A 19,788-nucleotide genomic window follows, 5' to 3' on the forward strand; every position below is an offset into this window, starting at 1 on the left:
TGCACCTTAATTTTAGTAGGAAAGATATTTCATGCTGATTCATGATTTTAGGATTACAGGCCAATATGGTTTTTCAGTGGTAACATAAAACTCTCTTTCTAGTTGGATTATTGAGAAGAAAGTGAATCTTCTGCCTAATCCTAGAATGAGAATGAAAAAGTATGTTATAATTGAAAACCATGATCTGAATTCTTATGTGCCCCTGCATTGGTTTTCTTTTTTTAAAAAAAGGAAGTGGCTTGAATTTCTAATATTGAAATAAATTTTGCCAGTGTCTCTCTTAGGTTTCAATATATCCCTGTCTTGTATGACCAGTGGGACCCCTCCCACTTGCCTCTGTGTTGGTGGATTCTGCAGGCTTTATGCACTTGAGTGTCTAGACTGCCAGCTTATGCCTCTTTGTTCACTTGGCTATCTCCTGGGTGCCCTAACTTTCTCAGTTCTCCTATAACAATTGATAGTTCACACCTTTTTGTCCTCATTAGCTATGAGCTATACTATATTATTGTCATCTCTTTCAGCTTCCATAGTACAGGTCCCCCCCCCCCCCAACCTCGTACCAAAGGGACGCTAACTTATTATAAAGGTATGGGTTGTGGTTACTGGAAGTGTATTGGAGAAATAATGCTTTGGACACCAACATGAAAAACTGGAACACCTAAAGAATCCATGTAGAGTAGTAAAAGTCCTGCTAGTAACAGATCTAGGGAAAATGTATTTCTTTTGTGCTGACTTGTGTTAAGCTTTTCTTCAGACAAATAATAAAAGTGAATGGTTGTCCAGTATGTTTCTGATAAAAGAAAGGTATGGAAATGCTTTGAAGTGAGTATACAGAGGTAATCTGCTGTGATCATTTTCTTGTCCAGTATCTTTCCCAGCTGGCACAGTAGCTTATCCACAGGATATGTTTTTGTTTTGTTTTTTGTTTTGGCTGGAGGTTGCTCTCATTTCGTTGATATATGTTTGTTTTTAAAATTACATTCCTAAAAACCTTGAGATTTCTCTGAGCATACAGATACCCATCAACACATACATATACACAGAAACTTTGGAAGAGAGACAGAATCATTGTGGTATATGGAAAGTAAGAAACAAAGGGAGTTTCTTTCATGCTTCCCAGAAGGGAGTCCTGCTATTTTTTATTCACATGAAAACTGCAGTGGAAATAACATACTAGCATTGCGGTTTCTGTCATGCTTCCTAGAGAGCTGCGTCAGCTTGCTTTTGGCAAGCTGGCAACTCATTCTTCTTCATGGTGTCTGTGACCTCACACAAAAGGGGATCTCTGCACCTGTGCAGTGAATCTTCTGGAGCTTCTATAGCAGTAGAGGTAATGTTTTGGTGGTACCACCATCCCTCTCTCCTCTCATATATAGGCTGGCCTGACTGCATGTTCTCAGTTCCTTTGCTTCTGCTACAGCAGTGAGCACTTTCTGCAGTGTTATTTCAGTGTTCTCTCTCCTACTTTTAATTTCCGACCTAGATCATTCTTCTACAACTACTCTTCTGTGGTTTGTCTGCTTTGTCTTTATCATCTTTGACCTGGATTTCTTGTTTATGGCCTTGCCATCCTCTTTCGAGCCCTGCTCTAAGTGCAGAGGAAAAAATCAGAGAAGGAATATAACTGGATTTGTAGGTTCCTGTGTATATAAAACACACACACACACACTGAAGGAAGATGATAGATTGAGATTAAAGCAGTGTTGGTATAACCTTTTGAGCAGTCTCCTGTTAGAAGACGTGAAGAAGATATATTGGAATCTAAAAAATTAGAACCTAGATATAAACTTTTGGGAAGAAAGGAAAATAAAAAAGCTGGGACTGAACTTTAACATTGAATTAAAGTTGATGCAGTTACATTTTGCTGCAGTTACATTTTAATAAAATAAAGAATTTTAGAAACATTGACTGGCATATTTGATGTTACGTGAGTGTGCTGTACTTTTCACATGTTGCTATAGACTGAATGTGCTGTACTTTTCACATGTTGCTGTAGACTGAAATCTTAATCCATTAAAATTACTTTGATTCTTGTGAAAACTTGTTTCACTCTTCACTGGGTGCATGATTCAACAGCTAGGAGAATCTTCTCATCTGGGTCAAGTTTGACATCTGAAATTTGACAGTCACTTCTGGTCAAGGAGGATAGCAAAGCTCATCAGAGCACACCTTTCTTGAGAGTATGGAGAATTTCTTCAAGTCAATATTGACAGTTGGTAAGGGAAGGCCTGCATCAAGGCAACTTTCTGTGTTCTCTTCAATAAAACTAGCTCAATATGGAAGTCCCTCCCTGTCTTTTTGCGTGAGATGAGGGAATAGGAAGATGTGCAAGAGGCCTTAGTCCCCTGCGTATCTACCTTTCATGGGGTACTCTCAAGTCTCATTATTAGATAGTGAAGTATCTCCACCCCAATAGAGCTATCTGCAGACAAGTGTCATTGAGTTACAAGTGGAAAGAGCAGTGTTCTGGCTGAACCTTTGCTTTCTACAGTGAACCATTGCATCAGAGGTTGCACTAGCATTCTTGAATTGACTCTTATGATAGTAACATAGTTAGGGCTTCTCACAATGTACAGTTGGCCTTCCGTATCTACGGATTCCTTAGCCACAGATTCAACAATCCACAGTTTGAAAATATTTTAAAAAATATATCAGTTTAAAAAGCAAACCTTAATTTTACCATTTTATATAAGGGACACCATTTTACTACACCATTGTATTTAATGGGACTTGAGCATCCACACAGTTTGGTGCCCACGGGGGGCCCTGGGATGACAAACCAAGGGGTCTGTCCTGGGCCCAGTGCTAATTCAACATCTTTATCAATGACTTGGAGGACAAAATTGGGGGCATACATATCAAATTTGCAGATGACACCAAATTAGGAGGAGTAGCTAATACCCCAGAGGACAGGATCAAGATTCAAAATGACCTGAACAGACTAGAAAACTGGGCCAAATGAAATTGAAACATGGAGAAATGTAAGGTACTGCACTTACAACGGAAAAATGAAATGCACAGATATAGGATGGGGGACACCTGGCTGAATGAAACTATGTGTGAAAGGGATCTAGGTGTCCAAGTAGACCACAAGTTGAACATGAGTCAACAGTGTGATATGGCAGCTAACAAGGCCAATGCGATTTTAGGCTGCATTAATAGAAGTATATTGTCTAGATCAAGGGAAGTAATAGTGCCACTCTATTCTGCTTTGGTCTGGCCTCACCTGGAATACTGTGTCCAGTTCTGGGCACCACAATGCAAAAAGGATGTTGAGAAACTGGAGCGTGTCCAAAGGAGGGCAACTATGAGGAATGCCTTAGGGAGCTGGGGATGTTTAGCCTGGAGAAGAGAAGGTTAAGAGGTGATATGATAGCCCTGTTTAAATATTTGAAGGGATGTCATATTGAAGAGGGAGCAAGCTTGTTTTCTGCTGCTCCAGAGACTAGAACGCAGAACAAGGGACACAAACTGCAGAAAAAGAGATTCCACCTCAACATTAGGAGGAACTTCCTGACAGTAAGGGCTGTTTGACAGGGGAACAAACTCCCTCGGAGTGTAGTGGAGTCTCCTTCCTTAGAGGACTTCAAACAGAGGCTGGATGGCCATCTGTCGGGGATGCTTTGATTTCCTGCATGGCAGGGGGTTGGACTGGATGGCCCTTGTAGTCTCTTCCAACTCTAGGATTCTATGATTCACTGTGGTTGTTTTATTTCATTTGTTCCATTTCCTAACACCATGAGGCAAGGCACTATGGACTAAAAGGAACCTCTCCCCTTAACTGAAGTGTCAATAGGATTAAATGTACATAATGCAATATTAAAGTAATAAGAGTTTTTCGTGTATCATGGTGTGTGAAAAGGGGTTCCTAACCTTTTTGACTCACGGAGCCCTTTTTAGAATCAATTTTTATGGCGGAGCCCTATGTCTTACAAGTTAATGGTTTTCTTATTTTGATTCTAATTTTTGTTTCTTATTCTTTAATTTCATTCAAAGTTTATTTCTTTCATTTACGTGTGAAGTGCATGTGGAGCCCTAAGGGCTCCACGGAGCACAAGTTGGAAACTGCTGGTTTAGAGTGATAATACTTTAACTAAATTGCTCACTTAGGCAATGAGAGAGGTTCTTAAAAAAAAGAGGAGATCTGAAAATAACTGTCTGTTTCCACAAAGCTAGGAGGTGCTGATTCAGGACTTGGTACATGGGAGTGCCAACACATCTGAGAGTCCTGATGAGGAATCTGTTCTCAGGACAAGAGGCTACTGTCAAAACACAACACAGAGAAAAAGAATGGTTCCCACCTGCAAAGGGTTCATACAAGGCTGCATCTTATCACTCTACCCAGGGACGTAGCTAGGATTTTAGGAAGGGGGGGGGTCCAGACTAAGTGCCACCAATATAATGGGGCTTGGGTGTGGCGGCGCAGCAGCACACACCATTCATTTTTCTAATGGAAGGGGGGGTCGGGACCCCAAGAACCCCCCCCCTTGGCTATGTCCCTGCTCTACCCAACTTATATACAGAACATATTGTAAAAAAAGCAGGCTTGGACACAGAAGAAGGAGTGAAAATAGGAGGAAAGAAAATCTGCAATCTGAGTTACGCAGAAACACCAAACCACTAGCATAAAACCTCACAGACCTGGAACAATAAATAAATAAAATAAATAAAAATTTTATTTGTATACCGCCCTTCCAAAGATCAGGGCGGTGAACAACAAATTAATAATACAGAAACCAATACACAAATACATATTAAAATACAACCATATTAAAACCAAAATTAAAACCCCATCAGCCAGCTGCCAATTGCCGTCGAAGGGGGGGAAGGCTAACTGGAACTTACTTCGGGGAATGCTAAACGAAATAGGAAGGTTTTTAACTCCCTCCTAAACTGGGCCAGGGAGGTGGCCGAGCGGAGCTCTATGGGCAGCGTATTCCAGAGGGCCGGGGCGGCGGTGGTATATGACCTCCTCGTTGTAGAGGATAGTCTAGCCCCTGGAAGGTCAAGGAAGAAAGTGCAAAGGTAGACTTATAGTTGAACATAAAGAAAACAAAAATAATGACCACAGAGAATCTGTACAAATTCAACCTAGACAATTAAGAAATAGATTTAGGAGATTATTGGATTACACACTTAAAGCGTTACTATTCTACTTTAACTTCTCTGGCTGCCTCCTGTTTCATTTTGGATTTTGTAGTTCAGTGAGTCCTAAGACATTTCTGGCTGAATGTTCTAAATGCCCACTCCTAAACTGCAAGTCCCAGAATGCAACTGGAGGCAGCCAGAGCAGTTAAAGTGGAATAGCAATGCTTTAAGAGTGTAGCATGATAATCTCTAAAGATCCTAAAATGCAAAGATAAACAGCTGGGCATAAAAAGTTGAAATCATACAAGCCATTGTGTTCCCTATTACCATGTATGGATGTGAAAGCTGGACAGTGAAGAAAGAAGACAGGAAGAAAATAAATTCATTTGAGATGTGGTGCTGGAGGAGAGTACTGAAGATTCTGTATACACCCAAGAAGACAAACAAATGGTTCCTAGAACAGATCAAGCCAGAAATCTCCCTGGAAGCTAAGATGACAAAACTGTGGATGTTGTAATTTGGACACATCATGAGAAGCCATGATTAACTGAAATAAAAACAGTAATGCTAGGAAATAATAATAATAATAATAATTTTTATTTATATCCCGCCTTTCCAATTGCATGATCAAGGAAAGGTGGAGGGAAGCAGAAAGAGAGGATGGCCACATGCTAGATGGATGGACTCTATTAAGGAGGTCATGGGTATGAGTTTACTGGAACTAAGCAGAACAGTGGAGGACAGGGAGTCTTACAGATAACTCATCCACAGGGTCACCATGGGTTGAGATCGACTGGAGGACAGCCTGCTCTGAAAACAGGTTGCCGCTGGTGAACCCCAACTGTGCCACCAGGAGCCAGATTATTCTGGCTCATTTCTTCTCTGGTCTAAAACACCAGAGCTTTTGGCTGCATTGGAGATGTGTGTCGTTTAAATGGTATGTCTCCAATTTGGCTGGAAGCAGCTTCTTTGGCCCATGTGTTTTGGGCCAAAGTTACCCCGAATAATTGTCACATTCCTTCTTGCTAAGGATGGTGTTGTTTACCAGTTTACTGAAGAGAATCTTGCTAATTTGTCTGTGAATATCACACACAGTGCTTATGGTTTGTTTAACCATGTGTAATATATGTGTAATATAAAGTGATCCCATAACTTATAGCTTTGGTGAATGTTTGTAATTTCTGTTTAGTGTTAGGAGGACTGATGAATGCAGAGTGCTGGTAACCAGTACAGTATATTGTTGCTGTAGTTCTACAGTTGAAAAGTACTGACTCCTCTGTTAATCCATTAACTTCTCTTATGTCTGCTATGTTTGTCAGCTTTTTTTCTGACTCTGACCTTGTTTTCACAGATGTTTACTGAGCATTCTTTAAATCTTTCAGATAGCTTCTGGTGCCTAATGAGTTATTTTTGCCACTTCTATAAATTCATCTAAAAATGTTGGATCTTTTGATCAAGAAGTATATATTATTGGAATACTGCATAGCAACATCATGCAGACATGCACAAGACTACATAGGGCTAAACTACGGACACAAAATACCAAATGATATCAAAATCATCTCTGGGGACACAACTTTAGATACTGAAGTAACATATATTTTAAAAGATCCAGAGTTATATGTATCTCTTTCCCTTTTTAGAATCAGTATTACTTTAAAGATATAGCTTTCCTCATTACCCCAAACTGAATGTAGGGGACCTAGCTGTATAATAGAATGAGTGGTAGAAAAACTTGAAACATTTACCCTTGAGGCTGTCCTAGTCTGGATTGAGGGCCCACTGCACTTGCCATTTGCCTTGCTAAAACCGAGTCCATTCATGTCATTCTGTCCGTTTTGGCAATTCAGATTGCTAGCACTGTAGAGCTGAGAGTGAATAAGGAATATAATGCAGGACAAAGTGTCAAAGTTCCCCTGCAAATGCTGATGTCCCAATCTGGTTTGGGTCTCCTGTCCTTACTTTTCAAAGTGGGGAGGGTGAGTAGGGATGGGAAGTAGGGAGGGAAACATAGTTATCTCTTTAAAGTAAAAAGCTAATAGGTTCTAAAGTTTTCAGCAAGTTTAACAGCTGTGTAGTACACTCCTATTTGTTGTTCATTCCTGTCAAGTCAATTTCAACATAATGGCAATCCTAAGAGTGAGAAACAGCCAAGTCATTCTGTTAGAAACAGCCTTGCTCAGGTCTTGCAGACTATGGCTGCCTTGATTGGTCTATCCATCTGTAATGTGATCTTCCTGTTTTCCTACTGCCTTCTACTCGCCAAGCATTTTTGTCTTTTCTAATGAATATGTCCAAAGTACACTCTCAGTTTAGTCATCTTGGCTTCTAAGGAGAGTTTTGGCTTGATTTGCTCCTGGACCCATTTATTTGTCTTTTTGGCAATCCATGGTGACTGTACGGTTCTCTTCCAGCACCACATCTATGCATGTATGCCTGTGATAAAACAGCTCATTTTACATACAGTGCACCCTTCCCTTGCGTGAGGATCTGTTCTGGACCCCCCACCCCACTTTAGTGAAAAAATGTGTATGCTTGAGCCCCATTAGAAGTAATGGGGCTCGTGCCCGCAGTGTGGTGTGGAGTGTACAGCACGGCATGAGACCCATTACTTCTTCCGGGGTGCACCAGGTTTTTGTCTCGCATGGCTTCCAGCATATGTGCGCATGCGTATGACATGGTGCACTGTATTTTTTTTTAAATCACACATTTTTCTCTCAGCAATGAGAGAGTTTATAAATCAGATCCCCACCAGATTTTATCTCCAAAGATTTTGTTCTGGAGAATATTGCTGTATTTTCATTTTTAAGAAGTTTGCGTATATAGTTTGAAACAGAACTGGGATGTAATTAGTAACAAATAACTAGCCACTTGTGGTTATTTTTAATGAATGAATTCCCTTTTCCAATTGTGAAAGTTTAAATAAGCTACATTATGACTGTACATTATTAAGCATAATTACATTGGTTCTCCACTGACTGTAATTTTTAATTTTATAATGAATTTGACAGATTTCAGAGATACTTGTGATTTTAGCTATTTGATTTACTTTTTAAAAAATATATGCAGTGTTGCTGAAACAGGATAAGTGTTTTTATTCTCTTCTTCCAATTTTGAATTCATAGTCTTAACCATTTGATTCATTTTCCACCTGTAAATGTAGAGCTAGAACTGCAGAATATCTCTGTAATCCTATTTTTGTGTTTCTGTGTGGATCATCATCATGATCAATGTTGTGTGCAGAGAAGTGGATTTTGGATGTGCTTAGAATTTTTTGTCTGAGGCTACTGCTGAGAAATCTAGTCATTGTTAGTTCTGAGTGGTTGATTTTTCTATTGTACTGTACTATTTTCACTGTTTCTTTTGAGTATGACAAAAATGCAGAGTGCTTTGTTGATATGTTTTTTTCTTTATAATCATTTTGTTGCAGTAATTTACTTTTGAATAAAATAAGCAAGATTTCAGAGCATATCACCCTTAAGGGTTTTGCTTTGCTTTGTGGCAATATTGTGGGTTTTGTTTTACAATAAACTCTTTAAGCAACTGGATCTTTTGAGGCAAAATATCACTATGCTTTAAAGTGAAGTTTAAGTATAATTTTTCAAGTTTTAAAAATATTTTTTGTTTTATTATTGGATATTATTGCTGGGTCTGATCTGAACATATTGTAATGCTATACTCTTACTAATCCTATGAATTGTTTTTTTAAATAATAATAATAATAAAATAAAAATTTTATTTTTATACCGCCCTTCCGTAGATCAGGGCGGTGTACAACATGTTAAAAACACATACAATAAGTGCGATACAATATTAAAACAAAGTAAAAACTTAGTCAGCCAGCCATCTTGCCGGCAAAAGAGGAGGAGGCCATCAGGGGCTTTTAAACAGGGAATGCCGATCGAAATAAGAAGGTCTTCAAGTCCCTTCTAAACTGGGCCAGAGAGGTAGCCGAGCGGAGCTCTGTGGGCAGCGTGTTCCAAAGGGCCGGGGCAGCGATGGAATACGTCCTCCTTGACGTGGAGGTAAGTCTGGCCCCTGGAACCCTAAGTAATTGCTGCCCAGATGTTCTGAGGGTGCGGGGCGGAATGTATGGGGAGAGGCGATCCTTCAAGTATCCTGGGCCCAAGCCATGTAGGGCTTTATAGGTCATCACCAACACCTTATACTGTGCCCGGAAGCGAATTGGCAGCCAGTGCAAGTTTTTAAGCACAGGTGTAATGTGGCTGGCCCTGGAAGTACCAGTGACCAACCTGGCTGCCATATTCTGGACCAGCTGTAGCTTCCGAGTATGGTATAGAGGTTGCCCCATGTAGAGCGCATTGCAGAAATCCAATCTAGAGGTTACCAGAGCGTGTACCACTGTTTCAAGATCCCTCTGGGCCAGGTATGGGCGCAGCTGGCGAATAAGCCGAAGCTGATAACAAGTGCTCTTGACCGTCGCATAAAAACACCCTATTCTCTGTGACTATATTTTTAAAATTGCTGTAGACTACTTAGTTGCCTTTTTTACATAGACCAATGTCTTATAGCAGTTAGCTATGTATTTTTAAAGATACCCTTTAAATTTTAGAAATAATATTTGAGACGTGAACAAGTAGATCGTTTCTTTCTCTTAAAAAAATAAAATAAAAGCAAGAGTAGCCTACAGGTTTTGGAGGAGGGCAGCTAGGAACAAAAGTGTGTTAATTTTATTTCTGCCAATTGTGGGCTTGAAGATATTGCTGAGGAACAACATATGATAAGTAACAAGAAATTTGACTGTTTGATAGTGAAAATGAATTAGTAATTCTTTATGGAGGAAGATATCTCTATTAGGAGTTTATCAGCTCAGTATGTTAAATATCTAGCATTTGACCCCCTGTATTGTTTGCCACTTTGTCTCTGAGTTTATTCTATAGGATGTTGCCCCCCTGGAAAGTTTTCTATCTTGTGTTTATGTACTATCTAGATTAATAATACAATTTTTAAAATCCCAGGATATGGAAGAAAGTATTATATACTTCTCTTGTATAACATCCTAAAATTAAATATTGAATCCCCCCCCCCCCAACAGCAAATAGCAGCTGCTCCCAGCTTTCGTTGGTCTCTGGGTCAGAGCAGTGACTATGTACTACTTTTGCAGTGTGAGCTTTCATGTTGGTATGTGAGGCTTCTGCCAAAGTTTTTGCTCATGCTCCCTTTCTCCCTCTGGGTTTCTGTTTTTCTTGTGGCTCTCTGAAGTGAACAAATGTTAGTCAGTGATTTGCTGTACTATAACTGTGAGGGATGGTAGATGTGAGGGATAGTAGATTGTAGGCTGTGTGACAAAATGGTTTGGTCTCTATCTTTGGCTTCTCAGTTGTAGACTTCATGCTGGTTGGCTACAGTTTTGTTTTTTCTGGATATCAGAAATAAGGAAGACTTCTTTTTTAAAAAAAGCCTTCTGACACAATCGGTCAGGTAGATCTGGACTGCATTTGAATGCACCATATCTATGGATGACATTAAGACTACGCAACAAGCTCACTATTGGATTTAATTGCACTTACTTTTCTGGCTTTAAGTTTTATATTCATTGAATAAAATCTAATTTTTCACCCATTGAAATGATGAAACGAAGAAGGGAGAGATTTGGAGCCCCGTCTCTACGGATCCAGTAAGAATTATTTTGGGAAATAGATTTCCATTGATTACTTAACCTGTCAGAATGAAGTAATGTAATATAAAATGAGTCTAAATAGATTTATTATTGCTCTTCAGCCAGAAAAATGCTCCTAGAGTGGCTTACATAGAATCAGTAAAGAAAATAGTTTCTACTGGAACCAATCCTTATTTTCATTTAGTTTTTTAGAGGAAATATTCACAAATTTATCCTATATATTAAATACAGACACTTCAAATATATAGTACTGAGTTTTAAAAACTTATGTATAGTCTTAAGATTCTTGCATATGAGAAACAAACATCTTCAAAATAAAATGTTATCTTATAAAATGGATAACATTAAATTTAAGATATAATAAAAATATATTAGGAAAGCCTAAGTATTGTATTTTACACTCATTGGTAAAAGTAAATATAGTTCATTTTGGATTTATTTTCTGTTAATTATTTATATTTGTTGAGCTTATGATACCAGTTAAATGTTTAATATAACTAAATTGTTGAGGTCAGTATTTAAGTGTCTGCTCATACCTTAAATTGTTTCCATTAATATATGGTTTCAGACACTTCAAATATATAGTATTGAGTTTTAGAAACCTAAGTATAGTCTAAGATTCTTGCATATGAGAAACAAACATATTCAAAATAAAAACTGTAGCTACAGACTGCAAGCAACCACTGCCATAGCAGAGGCACTGGATATTTTCTTCCCTTTACGAAACACTGGGAAGGCCCCAGTTGCAGATGAAGCTCTTGCAGATTGTGATCCATCTCTTCAAATGACACTGAATGTTAGTGGGCTGTAAAATGATAAAATGGAAAATTAGTTTTCACAAGTTTGTAATTGCATATTCATTGTCCATACAGAGATTAGCAACTGATATTTTTATCAATTTTGTTAGGGATTGTTCGTATGATATACATGTACTGATTGAAGACTGTTGGCAATTATCTGTACTTTTTGTATTTAAAATGTGTAGCCTCTAATCAGGATCAGAACTGTAAAATCACTTATTTTTTTTGGTACATATGTTTAGGACTGGGTTCTTTGCAAGCTACAATTTGTTTCTGCTTTCTTAAATTAAAAAAAGTGCTTAACAGGATACTTTTGAAACTTACTGTGTTTCTATTATGGTACTTTGTCAGAATCTCCTCTCCTTTCCTCTCCTACTGCCGAGGAAGTGATGTGCATCAGCATGTCTTCTCTCCTACATCTGCTCCAGGTCTACAACATCTTAAAAACCCACTTAGTGCTGATTGTGCCCTTGCTACTTCTCTAGCATTTTACCTCAACCCACATCCTCAGAGCAACCCTGGTAGCCCCTGCCACAGCAATCCACTTCAGTGGAGGTAAGGAGAAGTTTAAATCAGGAATGTCTGTTTAATGTAGTCCTGCCTAACTTTCTACCTGGATCAAGGGCAGCTTTCCACACTTTCAGATGTATCTCGATAGTGTTCAAAATTTTGACATATCTGAATAACTAAACAATTTAAATATAGAAATAACAGTGATTCAGAAGTGTAGAAATACTGTAATGAAGGATTTTTCAGTCACTTGCTTGTGAAGTTGAAACAGCAGCCCTCTATTTCCCTACTTGACTCAACTGGTTTCATGTGAGTCCTTCCTAGCTTATTTTTTAGGAATGCATTTTATCTGTAGTCATGACTACCATTTTTCAACTGCTTTTCTTTTTGAAGAACCAATCCAAGGCTGGTCTGTACCATAAGGCAGAACTAAGTGGTTTATTATTTGGCAGATCCTTGCTGTTCCTCCAGAGTTTACAATGCTTGCTTCCCCCCACCCCAGCCTATATGGAGTGTTGCCTAATTCATTATTTTTGAGGCTACTTGATGGGTGTGTAAGCAATGTTTTCTTAACGTACCAGGGAACTGCAGCATATTTGTGACCATTGGCTTCAACTGTTTCTTTTCTGGAATGTTGCTGCAGGCAGCCAATGACTTGCATGATGGGATCCACCTGCGAACAACCACTTTAAATCGCTCTAGCCTAGTCATCTTCTCCCAGTGTGTCACAACCTCAGATTGATGGGTCAGGTGGAGAGGAAGAAAACCTAGGCCATACAGCACATATTGTGCCAGGGTTGCTCTGATCAAATGATGCATTCTGCCACATGGTGTAACATTTCTTTGTGTGGATAGCAAGCATACATCTGGTGGAATGACAAGGAAGTGGTGCCAAGGGACTGTAAATGCCATGTGTGTAACTGTCTCTAAGGGGCCATGCAAATGGGCTGGAAAGTCTGGTCCATGGCTGCGCTGGCACTGATTTCACCGGGGCCATGACAACTGCACACACCCAGCCCTGATCCGGGCTGCCGCAACAGTTTTGAACTGGTCTAGCAAAAAGAGTGGTATTTTAGCACTTCCTTTTTGGCCCAGTTCTTTGGGGAAGATGTGGCCTCAGCATGGTTTTGGGACATGTGGTGTCAAAACGCCATGTCCCCAACACAGCCTGATGGTGGATCTTTTGGTCAATCTGTTTGAGCCCTAAGTTAGCCTGCTACTGTCATGTTCAGTGAAGAAAAATGGTGTGTTACCTCCATCTCAGGCAGCAAAACGTTTTGGGCTGACTCCATATCTCCTTTAAGTGACTTAGCAACTTTGCTCAATTCAGTACTTCCAGATTTGAGGAAAGTGAATAAAAATATAGATCTTTGTGAAAGTTGGCTATAGCAAAGTCATGCCAGTTCCTTCCTCTGCACCCCAAATAGATACTGCCATTTCCTTTGGCAAATAAAAATGAATCTTGAGTCTACTTTCTTTTAATTGACTATCTTTCTAAAACAAATGGCACTGAGCCCAAAATCCCTTCATGTGTGTATTCTAATTTTAAAACGTGAGTTAGAATCTCAATAATAATTTCTTTTCATTTGTCAATTCAGAACTGCCTGGAGTGTTTAGAAAATTAAGTTTTGAGTCTATCTGTTGGTATTTTTTTTTTAAAAAACCTTTCTCAAGCCTTCCTGATTAGTTAAACAAGGTACTACACATGTATATAGTGTGACAATACAAACAGATATGCACATTCACTCATCTTATTGTTAGTGTTGAAGTATGAAGCTTGGAGGGTACGAATGCAGTTGCATTCAAAAAGGGATATTCATAGTTTGGCTAGTGCCTGGAAGATGAATACAGTATGGTGAGATGTGATAGGAGTGAAAATAGCTTCACATGTGAGTGTTCTCTTTTGTCAGGAAGGAGGTTCATTCTTTTTAAACCACTCATTTGGTGCTTTCAACACGTTATATATGGGCCTGTATTTTTAAAATAGTATTGGAATTTTTGTTAGCTTAAACAAGGTGTCTAAATCTTGGAGAGTGGCCATCCTTCCAGAGTTACTTAAATATAATCTTAGGTCATAGCCCTTGTGCAGGCCAAAAGGGACATGTTTGGTGATATTTTCAGCAGTAGCACCCAACGTTAAGAATATATATCTCAAAAGTTTCTCCAGCTGTATCCATTATGGCCTTTTCTACATCAGATGAATAACTTTTTTTTGTATTGACTTATATGTTCCTAGGAATAGTTTTTATTGGTTTTAGGTATCTGCACTCTTTTATCTCTACTATTGGTTTTACCTTAAGTTTCATTATGTGCTCCTGCTGGTTTTATTGTGCTTTTATCTGACTTGTTTGCTCTTTTATTGCTATTTTGAATTTTTGTTTTTACTTTGCACAACATCCAGAGAACTTCAGTTATTGAGTGGTCTTAAAAAGTAGTAACATAACTATTGTGTAGGTTTTAATCGTTTTTGAAACCCTTGAGCAAGATAATACTGTATATACTTATGTATAAGCCTAGAAATTTTACTCAAAAAATTGGCCCAAAATAGTAAAATATTGACCCTGAGTCAACTCATCCATGAGTCAATGTACATACTATACTTTAATTCTTATTTAAAAGGGAACCACTCCCTGGTGAAAGGCAGCATAATCAGTCTTGGAAGTACTGATCCCCCCTCCCCAATACTTTCTCATTCATCCAGCCAATAGCATGAGCACAAGCAGTTATGCCTGCTTGAATTTTGTAAGTTTTTGGTATCATTTCCCTTTGCTTCATCCTTTAGATCCTTTGTTTCATGCCCCTAAGTTTTACCCATGACCTATCCATGGGTCATATCAAAACTCATAATTTGGACCCACAGATCTGCATACACAATATTGACTTATAGCCGCGTATACACGGTAACTCTTACATCTCATGCTTAAACTATGACTGAAATAATTTAGAGAGAAACCATATGTTCATTTGAACAAGCACTGCATCACAGTAAAATGATGGCATTGAAAGGGCTGTGTCCTAGAGTTCATGTATATGTTGCAATATTTGGTTTGGAAAAATGTCCAAGATGTGTTCATTTAGTATTTTCTGTTTATCTGTTTAAAAATCTCAGTACTGCATTATGAACTTCTAACAAATGGGGTATGAAGGTTTTTTTTTTGTAAAGTGGGTTGTATTATATGTTCTCCACAGACAAATGAATATTTGTTACGTAGAATACTACTTGTAGTAGAAATATTTGAAAGGTTCATTTGTAAGATATGTCAGCAAGTAATGCTTATTATAGAAACACTGTGTTATATAGTCTTGATACACATTTCTGCTTCACCTTTATTAATGGTTATGTCTTTTAGAATTTCAGACGTTCTGACTATCTAGTGTAAGGGGATTGGGAATGTTTCTTTTCAGACTACAACTTTCAGAATACCCCAGCCAGCATGGTCAATGGATTCTGGGAATGATAGTCCAAAAAGTAACTTTTCCCAATTTCAGTGAATAAGACAAAGTTTATAATTACATAGGTTTATCTTAGAGTATCATTCTCCAATTAAAAATGTGAAAATTGTTGCTTCTGCCTCTTGAGCTAGTGATATCATTCTTTGTTGTTGTTATATTTACTTGGATACCAGTTAATCATTCTTGTTGTTGACTAGCAATCAAAGTTCATCCTGTAAAGTTATATCTGACAGTGCTGCACTCTTAACACCCACAGGATGAGAAAGCACAGCTTCTTTAACTCCTTAAGGAATAAAATGTCCACAGATGACATTAACTTAATTTGTCAGTGTTCTTCCACAAATGTTTGTATAGGTTTCTTCTCTGCTCTAGTTTTGGCACAGTCACCCTTTCTGTGTGGACAAACAGGTGCTAGCATCCCTCACTGGGTTCTCTTGTTACAGTGTTGGCAAAAGAAGGCCCCAGCTTTAAGGAGACTGGATTTGCTTAGAAATTATATTCCTCAGATGTATTGGTCAATTAATGTAAGAATTGTAAAATAGTTTAAAATTACTGGAGGCAGTATATTTAAATATGTCAATAATTGACTTGGTTTACTCTTTCTCTTACTCCTTCTTCCTCTCATCAAAACATCACTTCCCTTTTTTAAATGTATTTGTAGGAGTTTGTATGTGTTTGTAGGAGTGTGTTGGTATGTGTTTGTAGGAGTAGATTTTGAAGGAGAAGGAAGGCATGAAGGAGGATGAAAGATGTTGGGGAAGTAGGGTGGAGGAGGTGATATGGTGGAGACATGAAATGATGGTATTGATTGTATCGCTATGTGATGGGATTGGATCAATATGGGATTGATTGTACGATTTCTTTATTGTGATGGTTATTGAATAAAAATTATTAGACATTAAAAATTATTAAAATAATTGACTTAGTTTACAGTTAGGCACTAGAGTCACACTAGTTTAATGACTGCTCTGTTTGCACAAAGTGATTTCTTGACTATTTGCAGTTCCTGGTAGCTTTTGCTAGTGCCATTGAGTTTTTCTAAGTGGTGGTGTGCTTTGCTATGTGTTATGTCCACCGCAGTACATAGTGACTGACTTTCTATTTGAATATTAAGGTGTATGTGTGTGTCTGTCTGTCTGTCTGTCTGTCTGTCTGTCTGTCTGTCTGTCTGTCTGCTTGTATGTGTTCCTTTTAATATATGTTGCCCTCAGTTTTATATTGAAAATACAGTGTAGAATCTACTAAATACATAACCATACCCCATGCAGCTGGAAGAAGGTCTCATTAATCAGTCCACATGGTACAGAGAATTGTGTCTATCTTCCTTCTGCTTTGCTAGTTTTCTGACAAACACCTATGCAAAAGGCCTCATTACATGTTTGGGTTGTTTAGGCATTCACTTAGTTATGTGGGATCTGCTTTACTGATAAGCGGCTCTCATATGGTTAGCAAATGTGTAGAGAAACAGAAGCTTTGAAAGAAACTTCATGAGAATGTTAAGGCACATAAAGATGGAAAAGTTCCACTGCACCAGTGAACTGAAAGGTGAGAAAATATGCAGATGAGGGATAAAAAAAAGCTGTGAGATTTTGCTGAGTGAAGTAGATGGGAGATATATGCAGGACTTACTTTGAATAATAGTGGTACAAACCAGGTTAATAGGGATCTATGGAAGAATTAGAGGTAGCAGGTTTGAGATAGTGAGAGAGAATGGTCCTTTCAAAAGGAAGGAGACCAACAGGAACATAGAATAATAAAACTGAGAGTAGGCTTGTTTTTTTAGGAAATGAATGCCAAGTAGATTAGAAATCACTAAGAGAAACTTGTTCCTGAGCCATCAGTAGCAATGTCACTGTTTTTGGTCACAGGAGTGCTCAGGTGGCAGGTTGACCATACCTGAATGAATGTAATTACTTTATTCATAAATCATTAGATGAATCATGATAGCACAAAAAGACAATAATATTATAGAAGGACAGGAATAATCATATAATATGTGTATATGATTGGTGTAATCTGTGTATTTTCACTAGTTTTTTGGATCTCACATTGCTGTTTCTATCTGGATTCCCATCATAGTGTTGCATATTGAAAAGATTGCTGTCAGAGATAAAGAATGATACAGCTTTAAATATATGGATTTAACATGCTTATTGTTGCATACAGTTTTCAATACAGAGTTCTGTCAATGAGTATCTGAATTTTTTCTTTTGGAAAAATAAGCTAAACATATATTTCAGTTTCATATAACATGAAATGTATCAGCTGTAATTAGAGTAATTATATGAAATTAAGGGATAAGAATTAGTGTACTTAGCTGTAAATACTGTAGGTACCCTGGGAATCTTCGAGCTGAAACAGACCGGCTGGAAGAGATGGCTTCACGCCGACCCTTTGAACGTATCATTTCAAACTGGCTTCAGAGCGGGATATGGAGTTGAGACTGCCATGGTCGCCTTAGTCGATGATCTCTGTTTGGGCATCGACAGGGGAAGTGTGACCTTGTTGGTGCTTTTGGACATCTCAGCGGGTTTCGATACCATTGACCACGGTATCCTTCTGGAACGCCTGAGAGAGTTGGGCATCGGGGGCACTGCATTCCAGTGGTTCCGTTCCTACCTCTCGGGCAGATTCCAGATGGTGCAGTTGCGGGACACTTGCTCCTCTAAGAGGGAACTGACATCTGGTGTCCCTCAGGGAGCGATTCTGTCCCCCACTTTATTTAACATTTACATGAAACCGTTGGGAGAGATCATCTGGAGACACGGGGCGCGGTGTTATCAGTATGCTGATGACACCCAAATATGCTTTTTTGTCTCTCCGACTGATGCAGTGACTAAGGATGGCGTCTCTCCTCTGAATGCCTGCCTGGAGTCGGAAATGGGCTGAATGAGGGAAAACAAACTCAGTCTGAATCCAGAGAATATGGAAGTACTGGTGACAGGTTCCCCAGGCCCGGGAAAGGAAACCTGTCCTGAATGGGGTCACACTTCCCCTGAAAGATGAAGTTCGCAGTTTAGGAGTACTTCTGGACTTGTCTCTGCAGTTGACATCTCAAGTAGATGTGACGGTCAGAAGTGCTTGCTATCAACTTCAGTTGATAAGCCAACTGTGACCCTACCTGGGCCAAAGGGACCTTGAAACTGTGGTACATGCTCTGGTAACCTCTTGCTTAGATTTTTGTAATGCGCTCTACATGGGGCTACCCATGTACCAAGCTCAGAAGCTACAGTTAGTACAAAATATGGCAGCCAGACTGGTCACCGGGGCATCTAGGTTTGACCATATAACACCCATTCTGAAAAATCTTTACTGGCTGCCCATTCGCTTCCAAGCGCAATACAAGGTGTTGGTTATTACCTATAAAGCCCTATATGGCTTGGGCCCGAGTTACTTGAGGGACCGCATCCCCCCATATAATCCGCCCCGCACACTCAGAACATCTGGGAAGAATCTGTTGGAAGTCCCTTCATCCAAATATGTCTCCACTTCCCAAAAGGCCTTTTCAGTAGCGGCCCCGCAGATGTGAAATAATCTTTCCGAGGCGCTCCGTCTGACGACCCCTCTAGAAACATTTAAAAAGAGATTGAAAACCCTTCTCTTTTGTCAAGCCTTCCCCCCTGAAGAATGAAGCTGTGTATTCTGTTGCCATCGATTCTTTACCCTTTGAATGATTGTGTTGTAGTTTTTAGTGTTATATATTGTATATTTATAATGTGGATTTTTATGAGATGTACTTGGTTTTATGTACTTGGTTTTATCGACTGTAAACCGCTTTGATCTTTGGAAAAGCGGCATACAAATAAAATAGATAGATAGATAGATAGATAGATAGATAGATAGATAGATAGATGTCACACCCCCAATCCAGTGTTTTGCTGGTTCAAAAAGAAGTGCCAAAAAGCTGCTCCTTTTTGAGCCAGCAAAAAGCCCGTTTTTCTGCTGCTGCTGCTGCTGCCACTTTTTAGCATACAGCATCTAAATGCTGCACCAATGGAGCTCCGCAAAGCTGCCCACAGTGTGGTCAGATGGGCGACTTCTCAGCAGCTTCCTGGTGGCTTGGGGGCATGCAGCATCTAAATGACACACCCTAAGCTGCTGCAAAGGATGTGTCTGTTTCGTCCCTTAGTTTAGTTAACATTCAAACAATGAATGTTGTTTTAAAATTTAAAATACCATGCTTTAAAATGGTATTAATATTTAGTTGGTGAATGAATATGCTTATTTGTAAAAATACACTATTGATTGCTGTTTGAGAAATCAAATAGATAGAACTGTAATACAGCTGGCTGGTCA

At 38.9% G+C, this 19,788-nt stretch overlaps 1 protein-coding gene across 6 annotated transcripts in view; it reads left to right on the plus strand.

The window, feature by feature from the left end:
* Nucleotides 1-19,788, plus strand: part of LOC149316225 (microtubule-associated serine/threonine-protein kinase 2-like) — a 216,441-nt gene that overhangs the window by 87,860 nt on the left and 108,793 nt on the right. The window contains exons 1-2 of one of the 6 annotated variants that reach the window (XM_089515051.1): nt 10,340-10,726; nt 11,881-12,084. The exons of 3 other annotated variants lie outside the window; for them this stretch is intronic. In XM_089515051.1, coding sequence (XP_089371177.1) covers nt 10,677-10,726; nt 11,881-12,084 — 254 coding nt within the window. In that variant the 5' untranslated portion in view covers nt 10,340-10,676. Of the gene's footprint in view, nt 1-10,339; nt 10,727-11,880; nt 12,085-19,788 lie in introns of those variants that run through there. 2 more of the 6 variants (XM_089515054.1, XM_089515053.1) reach the window with 2 other exon arrangements.

Source organism: Sceloporus occidentalis, unplaced genomic scaffold (genome assembly GCF_023333645.1).
Source record: "Sceloporus occidentalis isolate IW3139 unplaced genomic scaffold, rSceOcc1.0.p SCAF_3, whole genome shotgun sequence".
In the NCBI taxonomy this organism is placed as follows: domain Eukaryota; kingdom Metazoa; phylum Chordata; class Lepidosauria; order Squamata; family Phrynosomatidae; genus Sceloporus; species Sceloporus occidentalis.